The following is a 20,130-nucleotide window of genomic DNA, read 5'->3' on the forward strand; positions in this document are numbered from 1 at the left end:
ACATAAATCTCCTGGAATGCTTTTAATTTTTTTCATTTTGCAGTGATCACAAACTTATAAATAAGTTGCAGTTTCAGTACAAATAAGATTTTTTTCCAGAACAATTTGAGACTGTTGCCAACCTGATGCCCCATCTCTTTCAAGTATTTTAGAGTGTATACCAAGGACATTCTCTTATATAACCACAATACTACCATCCAAATCATGAAATTAGCATCAATGTATTGCTGCTGTCTAATTCTTGGGCTCTTCAAGTTTCACGGTCATCCCAATAATGACCTTTATAAAAATGGGAGCCAGTTGAGAAACAAGTGTTATATTTACTTGTCATTTCTCTTCAGTCATCTTCAGTCTGGAACAGTTTTCCAATTTCTTCATAACTTTCATGACATTGATCAATACTTTTGAAGATTATAGGCCAGTTGTTTTGTAGACTCTCTCTCAATTTGAATTTGTCTGAAGTTTCCTCATGAATTTATTCAGGCTATGTATTTTTGGCAGCAATATTCCAGAAGTGAGTCTGTGTCCTCATTGCATCTTGTCAGGTGATGCATGATTTCGATATTCCCATTACTAGTGATGTTCACTTTGATCACTTAAGTGTCAGGCTTCACCACGGTAAAGTTAACACTTGTTCCCTTTGTAATTAAGTATGTTGTAGGGATATTTTGAAACTATGCAGTAACTTGTTCCTCATCTAACTTTCAGTTTATTTCACTTATATGTTTATATCCATGAGGACTGATAGTTTATTATTTTATTTAGTGAATTATAATCTATCATCATCTTTATTTTGATGCTCAATTTGTCCCTGATTTAAACAGCAGTAACCCCTTCAAGCTGGTTTTTGTGTCCTTTTGACATGTTCCCATCATTATGAATGCTTTTAAATTAAAAAAAAGGAATTATGATATTAATGAGTACATAGCATCCTATGTAGCATAATTTGCTTAAGTAATCCCTTTGGAGCATTTTGTTTTACTTTAAAAACTTTTTATTTTTTAGTATAGCCAGATTGCCTTCTGGAAGCCTTGTAACAATGTATGCATCCACCAGTAGTATGTGTGTACAAGTGTCCCTTTCTCCACACTTTCATTAACAATTGGAGAGTATTTTTAAATACTAGGAACTTCATCATTAAAGGGAAACTGTCAGAGGTCAAATGACCCTGTACAGCCAGCATTAAAAGGGGTATTTTGTGCTCTAGACAAGGGAAGAAAATAGGGTTTATGTGTATCTTTTACTGTTTTTTTTTTTCCTCTTTAAATCAGCAGAAAAGAAGGTGTCTTAGCACTAAAGCAGTTATTTCCTTCTTTATAATGCTGATTTCATAGGTAAACAATTTAAAGTAGATATGTTACAATGGAATGTTTTTTTCTCTTGACTCACTTATTTCTCTCAGCAGCTGACCAGTCATTGACCTAAAGATCTTTTCTAAATTCTGAAGCCATTCTCTATTAACCAGCTGTATTGACTGTTGGTAAAGTTGCTGACCAGTAGGCCTCATTTTCCTCATCTCTGAATTAAATTATGTGGTTTCTAAGGTACCTTCTCTGTAAAACTGGAAGATCTTATGAAATTTTATCCTGAGAGTGGGAAGAAAGTTTTGTTGTTGTTAGCTTGCAAAACTGGTTGAATTTTGTAGTAAACGTTTTCCTTATGTGTCTAAGGACAACTGAATTGCAGTAAGTATCAATTCATTGTCTATGGGCTGTTTTTGTTCTAGGACCTTGATGTTAATCTACCCTTTGCTTTTAATGTTAAGTTTGTCTTGTGACACTTTTGACTGTTTAATAGAGAGGACCAAAATAACCCAGACATAGATTTCATTTAAGAATTAAATATATAGAAAAAGAAGGTATCAAACTGGTGGGCATGGGAAGGATTATTCAATAAATGGGATTATGATAATTGCTAGTCAGAAAAAAATTCACTTAGACCCTTGCTTTAGACCATATGCCAAAATAAATTGTAGATGTATTAAAAATTAAATGTAAAAAAAACCCTCTAAGTAGAAGAAAATAAGTGAATATTTATTCAGTTTTAAGCTTATATGATAGCAAAATAATGAAGAAAATTACTAATGGAAAATTAACCAATTTGACCCCTTAAAAATTAACTTGGGAAAACAGTTTGGCTTATAAAGTTAACCACACACTTACCATGTGACCCAGCATTTGCACTCTTGGGTATTCATCTTAAAGAAATGAGAGCTCATGTTCACAGGTTAATCTGTACACAAATGTACATAGCAGCTTTATTTGTAATTGTAAAATACAGAAAATAACCCAAATGACTTGAATGGAGTAAATGGAGAAACAAATTGTGGTAACATCTATAACATCCAACATCTATATAATGGAACACTACTTAGCAATAAAAAAGAATGAACTGTGGACACATGCAACAACATGGATGGATCTTGAGGGCATTAAGCTGAGTGAAAAAGCCAACTTCAACAGATTACATATTATATGATTCCATTTAGATAACACTCTTGACATAGCAAAATTATAATGGTGGAGAATAGATCAGTGGTTGCCAGCAGTTAGGGTTTAGGGAAGGGCATGACTGTTAAGGGATAACACAAGGGACTTTCTTTATATTGATGAGTATTATTGAACTATTTTTGCAACAGTTCTAATCCCCAATTGTAGTGACAAGTTACTGAAATCTAATCTGCACATATGATCAATTTCATAAAGCTATACAGACACACACACAAAGAAAAAAAGTGGTGAAATCTAAACAAGGTCTGTGGCTGAGTTAATAGGTTGTACTGATGTCAGTTTCAGGGTTTGATCATGTACTATTGTTGTTTACCGTATTCTTATTGAGGGAAACTGGGTGGGAGTATACATGAGAACTCTCTGTACTATTTTTGCAACTTCTTGTGAGTCCTAAGCAATTTCAAAATTGAAAGTTATAAAAAATTAAATAAACTATGGTACATCCAGACAGTGGAATATTATTCAGTACGAAAAAAGAAAAAAGAGCTATTGAGCCATGAAAAGATATGGAGAAAGAACCTTAAATACATAGTGCTCAGTGAAAGAAGCCAATCATACAGTGTGTACAGGCTACATACTCTGTGATTCCAATTATACGACATTCTGGAAAAAGTAAAACTATGGAGACAGTAAGAAGACCAGTGGTTGCCAGGGCAGGGGAGAGGGAGGGATGAATAGAATAGGTGGAACACAGGATTTTTAGGGCAGTAAAATTATTTTGTGTGATACTATAATGGTGGACACGTCTTTATGCATTTGTCCAAATCCATAGAATGTACAGCACCAACAGTGAACCCTAATATGAACTATGGACTTTGGGTAATAATGATGTGTCAATGTAGGTTCATCAATTGTAACAAATATACCACTGGTGGACGATGTTCATAATAGAGGAGGCTATGCATGAATGGGGGTAGGAGATATATGAGAAATCTCTGTACCTTCTGCTCAATTTTGCTGTGAACCTAAAACTTATTTAAAAAAATAATGTCTATTAAAAGAAAAAAAATTAACTTGGGTCAGAAATAAACATTGAAAAGTAAAGTGAGGAAAATACCAATATTCGTAGCCATTATTAAAGATGAAATTTTCATGTCTTTTATTTATGAAGAACTCATACAAATCCATAAGGCAAGCCCTGAGTCCCCAATGAACTGGAAAGAGAGCTTAAGAGAACAAGCAAGTGCCCCAAGAGAGACTTTTGTACATATACTTTTGTAAGTATTTATTTGAAATTTTCTGGAATCCCCAGATTCAGTAATGTACTACCAATGCCCGTGGAAACATACACTAGAAGAGAGTGTTTTTCTTCTTTTTTTTTTTTTGCCATTATATTATAGCTGTGTAATCCCACCTGAGATAAAAATAGTTTAAAAGATAAAAAACAGAGCACTGTAAATTTGCATAGTTTTGAAGTTTCTTTGAGAGAATTTTGAAAGACTTTGTTCTATGTAATCAGTTCCCTAAAAAAAAAAATCTTTTTTTTTTCAGGTGTAAATTAATTATTTGAAAGCAATTGAACAATGGAGCCAGACATCATTCGAATGTACTCTTCATCCCCACCACCACTAGACAATGGAGCTGAGGATGAGGATGAGGATGAATTTGGGGAATTTGGTGGGTTTTCCGAAGTTAGCCCTTCTGGTGTAGGGTTTGTTGATTTTGATACACCAGATTATACTCATCCCAAGGAAGAGTTTGTACCTTCAAACCATTTTATGCCAATTCATGATTTCTCAGAAAATGTAGATAGCCTTACAAGCTTTAAGTCCATCAAAAATGGTAATGATAAGGACATCACCGCTGAACTTTCTTCTTCTGTGAAAGGACAGTCTGATATTTTACTTTCTACCACCAGCAAAGAAATAATTTCACCTAAAACTTTAGATACTTCCATTGATGGCATAGAAAGTCCAAGAGATTTAAATAAAGTAGTGGAGCAGAGACAGAATGTTGGAACACCTGAAAGTTTCTTTCCAGGAGATTTTAGAACTGATATGAATGTTGTTCATCAAAACAAGCAGTTAGAGAGCTGCAATGGTGAAAAGCCTCCTTGTCTGGAGATTCTAACAAATGGGTTTGCAGTATTGGAAACTGTAAATCCTCAGGGAACAGATGATCTGGACACTGTAGCTGATTCAAAAGGACGAAAGCCTCTTAGCACTCACAGTACTGAGTATAATTTAGACTCTGCACCTAGTCCTGCGGAGGAATTTGCAGATTTTGCCACATTTTCCAAAAAAGAAAGGATACAACTAGAAGAAATAGGATGTGCAGTTTTAAATGATAGAGAAGCACTTACCATTCAGGAAAACAATAAAATTAATAGAGTCAATGAACTGAATTCTGTAAAAGAAGTGTCCTTGGATAGAAGCATTGGCGATAAAGGAGACAGTGCTGGAGAGGATCAGGTTTGTGTTTCAGAAATAAGCATGGTGAGTAATGGAGCTTTCACCAGTGAAAAACAAAGCCTTCCAACATTGCAACAGGATGAATTTTTAAATTCAAGTGTTCAATCAAAGGCTTGGAGTTTGGTAGACTCAGCTGAAAATTCAGAAGCCAGTAGGAGAGAACAATGTAAAACTGAGGAAAAACTTGATTTATTTACTTCTAAACGTGCTGACCTATGCATGGATTCTACTAAAACTTACGATGCTGATGATGAAGTTGGTTCTTCCACAGAAGAAAGTAGAAAGTGTACTGATTCCCGAAGCCTCAGCATTGATCCTACAGAAGAAAATGTTTTGGATGATTCTATGAGTGTAAAAAACGATGATAGTAGTAATGACTTTGTGACTTGCAACGATACCAATGAGGATGATTTTGGTGACTTTGGCACAGCCAGTGGCACGACTCCACCTTTTGTTACTGGTACACAAGATTCAATGAGTGATGTCACTTTTGAAGAGTCCTCAGAGCACTTTCCACATTTTAGTGAACCAGGTGATGACTTTGGAGAATTTGGGGAATCAAATGCTGTCTCTTGCCCAGAGGAAATTATATTTACTGAGTCAGTTCTAAAACAAACTTCTGATAGTTTATCAGAGGGATGCAATCTGGCAAGAAAATCTACTGGGACAGGCACTGAACCTGTTTCAGAACTGAAAATTGGGCAAGAAGGTGAGTTTGGAGATTTTGATTCTGTGCCAAATATTCAAGATGACTGCAGTGATTTTCAGGACTCTGATGATTTTGCGGACTTCAGTTCAGCTGGTCCTAGCCAGGTTGTAGACTGGAATGCTTTTGAGGATGGACAGAAAGATAGCTGCTCTTGGGCTGCTTTTGGAGACCAGCAAGCTACTGAATCTCATCATCGAAAGGAAGCCTGGCAGTCACATAGGACAGATGAGAAGACTGATACTCCAGGAACCCCCAAAACGCACAGTGTCCCTTTAGCAGCTTCCAAAGGAGCAGTTGCTGGTGGTCATTTACAGGAAACAGCCACTTCAGCTCAGGTATTTACTCATTTTCTCTATTTTGTATGACCTGTTAATTGCTATGGAGGTTTCTAATTCAGCTTTTCAAAAAGTATTTTTTAATTGGGTACCTGTTAAAGGCGTCTCTTTATGATACACAATGCTTGCCAGATTTCGTAGGTTAGTTACATGTTTCACAATCATTTGGTTAACGTTAAAGAGACATTCTTATAATAATGCTTGGCAAGATTTTTCTTTATCTCAGTAGGTTTCTTTAATATTTACAGAAATATTAAATAATCATAATCATCAACTTGGTTTTTTGATAAATATAAATACCACTTATGTAAAAATTCATTAGTTAGTGAACTATTCCAACAAATCCTTCAGTTTTTACCTTTATAGTGATTTCAAAAGAAGGTTAAACTGAGATTTCAAAGATTTTTTTAAGCTTCAGAAAATAATGTCTCTTAATTTTGTCTGTCAAAGACCTAGTTTTGATTACAAAAAAGAGCAAGCAGAGTTTGAAACCTCAATCTGTGCTGAAGGCTATAGGGACTTGAAGGATAGAAAAAGAATTTGAAAAAAGCAGATATGGGCCTCATAATTTAACAGCTAATAAAAGGCCTGAGGTGAGGGTGTCAGATGGATTAAGGGTTAGAGCTAGAACATGCAACAGCCATAGTTGACTTAGCCATACTGTGACTATTTATTTGCTTACAATTTCTTGCAAATGTATATTTATGTTTACTCTTAGGAAGTAGGATTGTCAGGAATATTTTTACCCCTTAGCCCCTGTACTTTATCCTTTTCTGGTCCAGATTCTTTCAGAGAAGATTCATTAAGATTATTTTGACCTAAAGTAGCCCCTAGAGGTGCAGTTTGATATCCAGATTGTTCCCCAGTCCTGAGTTGTACCCTGTGCTAAATTTAACCAGGGGTATGGAAGAAAGCACTCCCTTGAATATAACTGCTTTTTATTGATATATGTAACACTTGGTCCACAGGCCTATTTTAAAAATACTGAGAATAAAATCAGAATCTATAAACTTTGCTTCTCCAATTATCTTTTGCTAAGCAAACCATTTTCAATTGGAAATATTTCCAGAGTCTGTTAATTAAAATGGTTATACATAATTGCTTTGATATTACTGATACATTAAGATATTGTAGAAATTGTGGTACCACCAGTTGGAGTGCACAGCTAATCACTTTTCGTTTGACATTGAGTGTCTGAATAGCTTAATTTGCTAATTCAGTTATTACATGGTTTGGCTAATGTGTATTATTCCTGTTGAGTAATTCATTATTGAGGCAGAAGTTTACAATTTTAAACAAGGAATGAATTAATTATATAATGCAAAGTGAAGACTGTTGGTTTTTGAGCTAATCCTTTCCCTGTTTAGTTTCATCTTATTAGAGTATAGGGTGACACTAGGATAATCATTAATTTATAGCCTTAGAACTTTTAACATCATCATATAATATATTTTTTAAAGTATGACCACTTCAGAAAGGAATTTTTTGCATCATATGGTTGAAGTTATTTATGTGTAATCTGATAACTGGATATAGGAGGAAATGAAGTACAAGGGCTTTATGGAATCTTACAGATCTGAGTTTGAATCTTGACTCAGAGTCATATAAGCGTTATGATTTTGGACAAGTTACTTCTGAACTCAGTTGTCTGTAAAAAGGAGGTAATGTCTGTTGCAAAGGACTTTTGTGAAGATAAAATGACAGTAAACGTTAAAACGAGTGAAAAAAATCTATTGAAAAATAAGAATCTTGTAGTATGATTCTATTTTGTAAAAATAAAACAAAAACTATATGGATTGTGTCAAGATGCTTTGACTTCCTGAGATTTGTCTGGTTCAGTCCTCAGGCTTTTCTTTTTGCTGAATGGCTATGCAAAATGAGCAGAACTTGGAGATGTATGTTGGAAAGGAGAAACTGCTGGAAGGGGGCTAGAAGAGAAGTTTGGAAGGAAATTGAGGTGGGGAAATGGAAAGTGACTGAGCTGGAAAGTGACTTCCATTCTTATCCTTCTGTTGTAAAGGAGGGTTGTGACCTGTAGTTTCTTCCTTTTCCAGAATCTGCTGGAAATGCACATTACTCTAGTTCTCTAGGAGAGGATTAGATTTATTAACATTTTTCTTAAAATGTTTCTCCTAGTTGCTACCATTTTGGGGACAGCACAGAAATCCTCACATATTAATGACACTAAAAGTTAGATTTTTTAATCATAAAATGATTTATCCCTGTTGAATCTTACCTGGATACAACAATTCTGTCTTGAACAGAGTGCCCGCAAATTGTTTTGACAGAATGTTGTGAGAGTCTTTTAGAATTCAGAGCTCAGTTAATTCAATTAAGCAAACATGGGGAACAATTCTTTGTGAAGTCAGACAAATGCTATAGTTGTCATTTCAAATTTCTTTGACTTTTTTGCTATGTATGTGACATTGTCCAGGTCCCTGTTTTTTTAGTACTTTCCTTTTTTCAGCCTACCAGAAGGATATCTTAACATTTTAATAAAATATATGTTCCCTGGGTCAAGAGACAATCAATTATTGTAACTTTATTGCTATAATTGGTTACTTAGGGAAAAGTCAACCAAGAAGAAATCTTTGAAACTTATAAAATGTTTTCAGTCAAGCCAATTCTCAGATGGTGAGTCCAGCAAGCCTCAGAGGGTTCAGGCCTTGATGGAAAAGCCATAATGACCATTTATTGAGAAATAGTCTTCCCCTTCAGTGAATATTTTTTTCTGAGAACGCAGAGTTCAGTTTATTTCATTCTCCTGTTAATATTCTTATAAATTGTAGAGAAAAGCAAGTTAGTGGTATCTCTACTGTAGAAATTGGAAAAAGGTCAAAATTATTCTTCACTTTTGGGGCTGAGATTTAAAACAAAATAAAATGACAGTAACAAAAAACAAAAATCTCCTTACTTTGAAAGCAGTTCTTTTTCCAAAAGACCATTATATGTATTGTTTTAACAGTTTTTTGGTTTTTGGGTTTTTTTAACCTGTTAATGTTCCAGAAAGGAACCGTGATTGAAATAGCCAAGATGCCTTTTCTTTGCTATAAGGTAAAGGAGATAATGTCATGAGCACTGCATTAAACTCTGAGCTTTTGTAAAATTTTCAAAATATTGCTCTGGGTGTTATTTGAGAATTTAGGTAATTGGTAAGTAATCTCCTTGTATTAATTGGCTATAGAAAAGGAAGCTATGAGTCATTTTCTTTTATTAGCCATCTAGTTGATAATGTTACTGGGAAAATGTTATTAGAAGATTTATCTTGAGAGCTTTAAAAATTGAGTATCACAAAAAGGAAAAAGAAGAGAATCACTAATACTTTGGCTTATGTTATTTTGAGATTAAGTTATTGGTTTGTTCACCAGAAAGTCAGCATTCTCAAACTGAGTGTAACTACATTTTCACCTTCATTTATTTAATCACCTGCCTAAGATTTGTGCAGGTTTTCCTTAATGTGGGTGAACACCTGAACTTATGACTGAAAACATAAGTAAGCAACAAAATAAAGAAATTAAGTGGTCAAAAAGTACAACCTTCCAGTCATAAAATAAATAAGTCCCTGGAGGTACAATGTACAGCATGGTGACTATTGTTAATAATACTGCATTGTATTTGAAAGTTGTATTTGAAAGTTGCTAAGAGAGTAGTTCTTAAAAGTTCTCATACGAGAAAAGAAAAATTTGTAACTATGGTGACCATTTTGCAATATATACATACATTGAACCCTTATGTTGTACGTATGAAACTAATATGTCAATTATATCTCAATTTAAAAAAGAAAGAAAGAAATGGAGATTTTGGCCATGTAGCTCTTTGCTTGCTTGAAGTATTTGGACAGCAATTCCTTTTGTTATTTTTCCCTCAGAAAATTTGAAATTCTGTCTTTAATTCCAAAACAGATAGAAATACTTTATTAGATTTATCCAGAAACTGTGCAGAAGGGGCAAACTATCTTTTTAGAGCATAGTGAGTACTACAATTGGTTACTCTTCTTACATAGCTTGAAACTGGGGATTGATAAGTATATAGTTGTAGGCTGTACTTGATATCTTACTTAATATTTAATGGTGGTAAGGCATAAGGTATCCTCTTAAATGGAAGATTAAATTGCCCAGTGGATTTTATGTTTCTTCTAAACTTCCACTTAAGAACAAGACCTAATTCTATCAATATTAAAACTATTGACATTAATCAACTACTGTTTATAAGGGAGAAAGGAAAACTAGCTAGAAATATGTTGAAGGAATTTTAGAAATTACCCTAAAATCAAGATACTTTAAAGGGGATATGCCTTTGAGTGGCCTCAGAACCAGTCTAGGATCCTCAGTGCTGGTCTTATACACTCCTTTGGAAAACTGAATGAGAATTTCAACACACAATCTTTTTATACTCTACTGTAGTCATTTACAAAATAGAGGTGTATTAATCATGGTTCTCCAGAGAAGTAGAACCATGCATGCATGCATGGAGAGACAGACAGACTGACTGATGTATTATAAGGAACTGTCTCATGCAATTATGGAGATGATCACTAAGTCCTAAGATCTGTAGTCCGCAAACTGTCTTCAGTTGATTAAATGAGGCCCATCCATACTAAGGAAGACAATCTGTTTTACTTAGTCTACTAATTCAAATATTAATCTCATCCAGCAACAACCTCACAGACATATCTAAAATAATGTTTGACCAAATGTCTGGGCACCCCTTGGCCCTGTCAAGTTGATGCATAAAATTAACTGTCACAAGAGGGAATGCCAAATATCCATATATAGCTTTCAGGATTTTTGGAAGACCTGTAACCTGTTTGTAACTGAGCCACGTCAGTTGAGAAGCTCTACATTAGATAATATGACTTACTTGTACCAGTGTATAAAATGAAAGGGTTTTCTTCCTCCAAACCCAGACATGGAGATAGGACAGAACTGGGAATGAGTATAAGTGAATTCATGCATAGTGCTTTGCCCTCATTGATGAATTAAAACATTGGGTAATCGTTTTTGCTTTTCCAGAAACACTGTATGGGTTGAAAAAAATAAAATATAGAGGGATTCAAGGTAAAAAGGACCCTGATAGGAAAACAAATATGTGAGAAATGAGAAAATTGGGAAAGATAGAGAAATCCTATAAAAGCCAGTGTACCTTTGGAGAGTAGTATAGCTAAGACCACATATGACTTTTGTGAGCCCCTTCCCCATAAAAGATATTTAAAATTCTATTTTATAACTTGGTATAAGGTTGAGTATGTTAATAGTAACTATTAAAACGTTTTCATGAACCCCTAAAATTACTGTGGACCCTAGGCCCTGTGCCTACTGCATAAGTTGGCCCTGATTATAGTATAGTACCTAAAAATCAAGGCTCTGGAATCACACTGCTAGATTTAGATCCAGCTTTCAGCACTGACTTGCATTAGCCACTTCTCTGAACCTGAGATTTAGAGAATAATAATAGTACTTACTTCAAAACTGTCATTGTGAAGATAAAATGAAATTGTGCATATTAAAGGTGCTTAGTTCAGTGTTTTGCACATAACTAGTACTCAATAAATGTTAGCTGTTACTGAATGATCTCAGAAATGCACTTCTTAGAAAATGGTCTTCAAAGGTACAAGAGGGCTTCCCTGGTGGCGCGGCGGTTGAGAGTCCGCCTGCCGATGCAAGGGACACAGGTTCGTGCCCCGGTCAGGGAAGATCCCACATGCCGCGGAGCGGCTAGGCCCGTGAGCCGTGGCCGCTGAGCCTGCGCGTCCGGAGCCTGTGCTCTGCAACGGGAGAGGCCACAACAGTGAGAGGCCCGCGTACCGCAAAAAAAAAAAAAGGTGCAAGAAACAGTGTTGCCAACTGGATTTTTTGGTGAATAGCAAAAAGTAATAGGGAGATAAATGAGAATTTGTGTGGGAGTACCCCTAGTTCAGCTGTATACTCACCTGTCAGATATTTTGAGAGCAAAAGTGCTGCTTCTGGCTAGTTTCCCTTCTTAGAATAGATTTGACAGGTAGGAACTCTTTTGAGCCCAAGTGTGCTTGTCTGCAAGTAGCAGACCTTCTCCTTTGGCTTCCTAGCGCTGGAAACGGTAGAGAAAATAAAAAAGGGAGTCTGGTACCTGTCTGGAAAAGCATTTGCCTTTCAACCCTGCATTTATCAGAGCCCCCTGTTCTTAAAATGTTTAATGGCCAGATATGCTGCTGTTTGCAGGTTTAGAATTTGATATGTGTTTGAATTGACAGACATGGCTCAATCACCAGTTTCCTAATTCCAAATACAAGGGAGAACTGATGACTATTTTTCCTCTTTGACTTTGAAGTTGAAGGCATTTGAAATTCAAGTAACTGGAGTGAATTTTATTTTATTTAGTTTGCTATTTAGTTACTGTTGTAACCTCAGCTAAATATTTAATATGCTAAGTGTATGTATACTTATTTTGTTACCCTCACATTAATTTAGAGTGCAGCACTGGCTCTTTAGTAAAAATTTACTATTTGCTTTGTTGGAAACTATGAATAGTAGTGTTAGATGAATAATTTGCATATGTACAGTAGAATAAATCGAAGTTTAAATAATATTTCTCTTTACTGACTTTAAGGCTATTGCATGTGTTAAACTACCTTGGCTGACAATGTTGAGGAAAAAATTGAATATATTTTAAAACAATTAAAATTATTTAATAATCTTCAAGAAACAAAAAAACCCAAAACCTTTACCAGTATCAACCTTTACCTTATTTATTTATTTATTTATTTATTTATTTATTTATTTATTTATTTATTTATTTTTGGCTGTGTTGGGTCTTCGTTGCTGCACGCGATCTTTCTCTAGATGCGGTGAGCATGGGCTTCTCATAGTGGTGGCTTCTCGTTGCAGAGCACAGGCTCTAGGCGCGCGGGCTTCAGTAGTTGCAGCGCACAGGCTCTAGGGCACACAGGCTTCAGTAATTGTGGCGCGCCAGCTCAGTAGTTGTGGCTCCCAGGCTCTAGAGCACAGGCTCAGTAGTGTGGCGCACGGGCTTAGTTGCTCTGCGGCATGTGGGATCTTCCCGGACCAGGGATTGAACTTGTGTCCTCTGCGTTGGCAGGCGGATTCTTAACCACTGCGCCACCAGGGAAGTTCCAACCTTTACCTTTTATCTCATGCTCAAATTTTATGAGTTTTTTAAAATTGAGTGTCTGATTACAGTGTTTTGGGAAATCTGTTTTTTTGAAAGAAATTTATCTGCTTGGTCATAAGAGAAACTATTCTTATGGTAGGTTAGTTTCTCTTCTTCTGAGTGTTAATGTTAGTTATATTCTTGTACCTCTTCCACTTACCAAGTTACTTGGGCTATGTTCCATCGTATGTTTGAACTTTATTGTGCTTCTTGGGAAGTAAAGCATCTTAACACACCTCATGTGTGGTTTACACGCTTTGATTTTCATAATGTGATCAAGATTCAAGTCACAGATGCCAACAATCAACCAAAATGTTCACGAATTTTCAAAATTTAAAATCCCCAAGGGGTAGCAGTAACAGGTTCTCATTATATAAGCAGCTCTTAACAACAGATATTTTTTAATTAGGTCCCTTTTTCCCAACTTGATAGGAGGATCTTGGGGAGGATGCAAAATATTTGGATTATTTAATTTCTTGATGTAATATGTTGGAAATTGATATAAATTGAGACAAGTATTTTCATAATGATTTAGAATGCTAAATAGTGGTGGAGAAATAGCCTTAGTGAGATTTGAACCTGGTTTTGACATTTATTCCTTGGCAGGCCACTGTGTCTGTATGTATCATCTATATAATAACAACAGTAGTGATAAAAGCTACCACTTCTTGAGCACACACTGGGTGTCAAGCCTTTACTCCTCTAATTTATTATTCACCTTGTAAGGTAGGCCCTGAGAGCTCCAGTTTATAAATCCTGAAACTGAGTCTCAGCCCCTTGGGTCCACAGTCCTCTATTGAAGTGTTATAATTATATCAGCTATTTACTTACTGGAATTAACTAGTAGTAAATGAAATTTGGCATTATTTACTACCATGAACAAGATAGTAGCCCTTTTAGCATCAAACTGGTTTTGTAGATAGTTGGAAATTAATATACTTTAAAAAGTAAAATGTTAGGAAATTTAATTTTAATCAAAATCTTTGTTAATTCTATTAGCTGCTTTCTTGTTGAATTGTTGAGGAGTTCCTCCTTGTGGTGAGTGGTGCTGGTCAGTTAGTGGATTCTGGTTGTTTGAATATTTATTAAAAAAATTTATTTATGGCTCTACCTCTGGGGTCAGCAAACTATGGCTTAGCAGACAAATCTGTCCTGCCACCTGTTTTAGTAAATCAAGTTTCATCGGAACACACCCACACTTATTTGTTTATGGATGGCCTGCAACACGAAAATTATTCACTATCTAGCCCTATAGAGAAAAATCTGCCAACTCCTTCTCTACCTCATTCAGCAAAAGATTTGAAGCAATTGACTCTAATATCTAATCCTAAAGACATATGGAACTTTCTTTTAAAATTTCCGTGTAATTTTATTCTTTATGAGAAAAGGTTGGGAAGAAGTTTAAAACAAAGTTTAAATGTGATTGGGTTAAAATAATGTTCTATTTCCTCAAGTACATTCCACTAATTTGAGAATTTGCTCACTGGTATACCTAAGACCTGGTAGTTATGTATAATGATTGATCCAAATCATTGAATATGTTTTGAGGTCCTTTCTTTCATCCTTAGATAAATGTTTTTTCTATCCCATTAAAAGGATAACAAAGAGGATACAAGAAAGATTCTGTTTTAATTTACAGAGAAATAAAATTTGGTCATATGTGAGTTTTTGCTTACCCTCCCTGCCCAAGAGGAGCCAATGCTTATTATGTTTCCAATTAGATGGTTATCTGATCCCTTTAAAAGTAATGTCTGTCCATCCCCTCTGTTGAAGTGAGTTAAGTATGGGTCCCCTTGATGCACTCAAGTTTCACAAGCCTTGGGATCTTGAGTCTACTCTTTACTGTAGGTTTCATAATTGATACTGAGAACCTTTTCCCATATCACATACATGAATATAATGAAGGTGTTAAACTTTTGTAGAGATAGCAGAAGAGTACCCTGAGACCAATTATGCAGTGTCAAGTTTTTTGCTCTGATACTGCTTCCAAAAGAGATTTTGTTTTGGAAAATATGTATGTGAAAATTTTTCCTTTTGTTTTTAATTTTCCTGTTTGCTGACTATACTAAACAACAGAAATCAAGCATTAACTTGTTTTGTTACTTGGCAGGAAGTACCGCCATGATGTGGCATTTTCTTGTACACAGGATGTCATTTCAGTAGTACACTTAATCTTCCAACAAGTTTTGACTTAAAAGTTTGTATTCCTAGTTGATGTTTAAGTAGTAAGGTGAGCTGAGTTGAAAATATTTTACATGTATCTGAAATAAAGTTAGGAAAGTGGGAATAAATGTTATTGTAGGTTACATGTAGACTAAACCTACTAGTACCCCCAAAATCTAAGTTAATCTAAATCCAACAAGTTTTAATTAATAAAAATACTCCAAAAATGCCAGTGTTCTCAGAGAAAATACTCTAGGGGATATGCAGGCTTTGCTTGGAGGAAAGATAGTGTACTATTCAGAAATACAAATATGCACACCATAGAAGAGTAGAGAAACAAATATGCACACCATAGAAGAGTAGAGAAATGGAATTTCTAAAAGATAGCACAGATCATCAAAATGATAAATGAGCCATTGAATTTCTTGGTAAAAATTGAGACATTCTTTCCTACTTTGGTTTCTTCTATTAGCAGATATTTCTAAAAGGTTTTCACAACACGGTCATTCTGTATAGCACAGGGAACTATATTCAATATTCTGTGACAAACCATAATGAAAAAGAATATATATATATATGTATAACTGAGTCACTTTGCTGTACAGAAGAAATTAACAAAACATTGTAAATCAACTATACCTCAATAAGATTTTTTAAAAATTAAAAAAAAGGGTTTTCAGAATTCACGTGTTCATATCCAGGTTCTGTTCAACTATAATAGGATAATACTTTTTGCAAGCATCCAATCTTATTGTTCTAAATATGGAGTATGTGAGTGGTAGTAAGAAACGCCCCAGTGTTATGGAAAGATTATGAATACTGTCTGGTTTTTTTGGGTTTGTTTTTGCTTGCAGATTATTCAAACTTTGAGATTGCTTTCTCACTGTACATGGAGTAGTAATTGCTTCTTTGTAGAATTTTGTAATGGATTAAGTAAGATAATGTTTGTAAAGTGCCAGGCATGATGCTTGGTGTGTAATGACATTTATTTGTCATTACACAATTATTTAAAGCTGTTCTATGAGTAGTTATTCTTCTTTCACTTAGTGTTTCCTGTATCTGACTGGTAGTTCCCCCACCCCATAGTAGCGGACAGGGTATTGTTGTATGGGGGTGTGTGTGTGTAGTAATGATAAAGCTATGACATTATTAAAATTACAAAAATGAAAATAAACTTTTGGGGGGTGTTTTGATGCAGACAGCTTTACTAAACCGCCTGGAGCGAATTTTCGAAGCATGTTTTCCTTCCATATTTGTCCCTGATACTGAAGAAGAAGTTACTTCCCTGAAGCACTTGCTGGAAGCAAGCACCTTGCCAATAAAAAGAAGAGAGGCCTTAGCTGAAAGTGGGTAAGTAGTAGACACTTTTCAGATAGCATGTATATTTGTTAGTTTCAACTGTTCTAATTTATAAAATTATCTAAGGTTATCTTAAACCATTAAGGTTCTAAAATATTACTGTGTTTAAGTTTAAAAAATTATATTGTGCTAAAAGATATGATTTAAAAAACTCTCTACTTGTCCATTTTTGAGCTTTTTTTAAAAAAATTCTAAATCGATATTCTAATCAATTTTTTATATTATTTTTTGATTTCCTAGTATGATAGATGAAAATTTAGATCTTACATCTGCTATTCTCTTCTCTTCATCTTCCCAGTATACTTATATCATAGTTTTTGGTTAAATTGTTATTTGGTATTTTCATTATTACGATCATATATATAGTGTTCACAGCTAAGCCACTATTTTCTTTATAGTATACCTTTTTCCTGGATTTAATAATTGCCTCTCTTTTTCATTTACTGAGTCTTTCCCTACCCTCCAACAGCCTGTGAATATAATTTTACTTGTGATAAGACCTATCAAGCTGACCATTCCATTTTTTACCTGGAGTCCTCCATCTTCCAGTTCCTTCCAATCTGGAATGGATCAGTCTGGGCCCCCTAAACACATGTTGTCTTGGGACTTCCCTTCACTTAAATCCCATTTTGGTGGAGCACATCCTCTAATAGCCTCCTCAGAGAAAAAGGTACACAGGAGGTAAAATTTTACTTTATTCTACCCCTACATCAAATTTATAATTTAGGGTCTTTTGTTGCTGGTGTTCTGAAATTTCACAATGAAGTATCTCGATATGAATCTTTTTTCATTCATTGGACTGAGTACTAGGTAGGAACCTTTCAATCTGGAAGCTTCTGTTCTTCAGTATTGAGCAATTCTCTTATAATGACAATTACCTTCCTCCATTGCCTCTGTTTTCTTTCTGGAACTCCTATTAATTATTAGATGTTAGAGGGTCTAGATTGACTTGCTAATTTTATTCTTATTCCTGGATAGTTCTGTTACATTTCGTTACTCCCCACCTCTGGAGGCAGGATTTCTTAATTTCATTGAAGATGCATATTATTTTTGCTTCTTGACTTTTGTTTTGGGGTGATTTCTGAGAACAGAGGGGATAAAAAGGTTGATGTTTTGCCATCTTTAAACTGTAGATATTTTTTTAAAATATGCTAGCTGTACAGATAGTTCATACTCTTAGACCCAAGAGATTCATTCTCAGGAAATAACACAATTCTGCAATAACACACACCATAAAATACAAGAAGATATTCTTGTACTACTAGCAATAGGAGCCAAACAGTAAGAACAACTTAATTAAAACTGTATGATGATTGTGGCTAAATAAATGATGATGCATCTGTCTAATAGAACATTACACAACCACTGAAAAAGATACATATGTACATAAGGAAATGCTTAAAATCTGAAAAAAGAATACAGAATTTTAAATATGCTGTAATTGCAACTGTATTTGTGGGTCAAGACTCAAGGAGAAAACATATTAAATAGCTCCAGAAAGATGGTGGGATGCTGGGTGGTATCTTTCCTCCTTTTAAATATTTTTGCCTTACAATTTAAAAAGAATAACAAACAGGCCAAATTTTTGCTTGATTGTTTCAAATGAATTTAACTTACTTTTCTAACGACTAAGTGTTGGCTGTTGATTTCATTCAGATAGTAGTTATATACTCATGTTAGACACAAGATTAATTGAAATGTATATTTCACAGTCACATTAAAAGTAGAATTCATGGTGAAAGCTATTGAGTAACCCATGAAAGCTATTGAGTAACCCATGGCTTCATCGTGACCTTTGCAGGGAACTGCTGGATGTGTGGGCTGAGCTACAGGACATCCATGATGCACATGGCTTGAGATATCAGTGGGGTGGCTCCCATAGCAACAAGAAGCTCTTGTGCTCCTTGGGAATAGACACCCGAAACATTGTGAGTTTATTAGTACCTTGGAAAATCCTTTAATCAACCTATGAATGTTTTAAAATTCTGTCACACTTCTGTTGAAACTAGTTCCTCAGAAAAATAAATATTAGTTGGTTTAACATGTTCATGTATTTTTGAATATGCCAACTTTTAAGCATAAATCTATCTAGATTTTTCTGCAATATTTCTTATTTTTAGGAAAAGTTGTTCTAGTGTTTTTCCTTAACTATAAAATGAAGGAATTGGGCTAGGAGATCAAAAATATAACCCCATAAGGGCAATTTAACAATTTCTTCAATTTATCAGTCACAATGTATGTAATAAAGCATTACAAGCATATTTTGGAAACTTTCATTCTATGACAGATCATTCTCTAAATATATGTTCTTTCTCTCTAACGTACGTATATAGCTCTTCACGGGCAATAAGAAGCAACCTGTTATAGTGCCCATGTATGCAGCAGGATTGGTAAGTACAAAGATGTCTTTGCATGTGTTTATCATTGCTGCATTTATTCTGTAAAATCATCTTGCATAGCACGACATGGAAAGTGTATTTTAAGGGGCGTTTACTGTGGGGGCGTTTACTGTGGGGCCATTAAGAGAATACAGTATCCTTTTTCGATCTCATAAATCCCTTCAAGTCTTGATCTGAGGATATTTTTCTGTATTCTATTAATTATAGACACTTTTGCTTTAGATTGAAAATTATTTTTTATCATAGTAATATTAGTGCTCATAACTTTTTGTAAAATCCACCTTTGGAAGTCTCTCTCTTTTAATTTGCTTTTAAAAAGAAGAAGCTGAAGTATCTGAAGCCTTAGCTATCACTTGTTTTAATGCATTTGCGATTATTTTTAAATAATGCAGTATTGAAGCCATGGATGTATATCAAAGCTTGGAAATACCAAATTATAACAAATGAAAATGAGCCAGGACCCATAATTGGTATTTAGTTTTTCCATTAATGTTTTAAACGTGTTGAATTTTGTTTTTTCAGATATGCCAGGTAGTCCAGGAAAACTGAGGAATTTTCATTCTGTACCTTATCAAGACTCAGTCACATTTTAAAGTTTGACTTGTTTGTGGTTTTTGGTGTGTCTTTGAGTTATTGGTGCATAAAAATGTCCTATCAAAGTAAAAGTATTTTAAAATTCTTTCACCAATAACTTGAAAATAAGAAAAAAATACTGTGTTTAAGATAGAGAAAAAAATAACTGAGGAACCCTTGGTATGGAGTTTAAGTTTAAAAACCCTTTATGTGCATGTGAAAATGAATTTGCTGTGGAACTTGACCTTTTTTTAATCTGCAAACTTTTCCATGAATAAGCTCTAATTATTGTTATTGAATTGTTTGCTTTGTTTTGTTTTGTGGAATTGCACAAAAACTTCTGTGCTTGACCTTTTTTTAAAAAATCAGTTTCTGCTCCTTTGTGAATGGTTATCGTGTGTTTTCAAAACACCTTGATCATCCCTACTCTCTTTTATGTTGTAGGTAAATGTAATCCAGAACGTTTCTTTAACTTTCTGGTTATGTGGATCTCTTTCCTCAGGGAGTAGCATTCTAGAGATTGTT

The 20,130-nt window shown here is 34.7% G+C and overlaps 1 protein-coding gene across 3 annotated transcripts in view; it reads left to right on the forward strand.

Annotated features, from left to right (window-relative positions):
• AFTPH (aftiphilin) overlaps positions 1-20,130 on the forward strand; it is a 63,732-nt gene that overhangs the window by 22,857 nt on the left and 20,745 nt on the right. For 2 of the 3 annotated variants that reach the window (XM_082852129.1, XM_082852127.1), the window contains exons 2-5: positions 4,002-5,965; positions 16,473-16,624; positions 18,435-18,561; positions 18,967-19,023. In XM_082852129.1, the coding sequence (XP_082708255.1) occupies positions 4,034-5,965; positions 16,473-16,624; positions 18,435-18,561; positions 18,967-19,023 (2,268 nt within the window). In that variant the 5' untranslated portion in view covers positions 4,002-4,033. Of the gene's footprint in view, positions 1-3,373; positions 3,728-4,001; positions 5,966-16,472; positions 16,625-18,434; positions 18,562-18,966; positions 19,024-20,130 lie in introns of those variants that run through there. The other variant, XM_082852128.1, reaches the window with a different exon arrangement.

This window comes from Leucopleurus acutus (genome assembly GCF_964270905.1).
Source record: "Leucopleurus acutus genome assembly, chromosome: 12".
Taxonomy (NCBI): domain Eukaryota; kingdom Metazoa; phylum Chordata; class Mammalia; order Artiodactyla; family Delphinidae; genus Leucopleurus; species Leucopleurus acutus.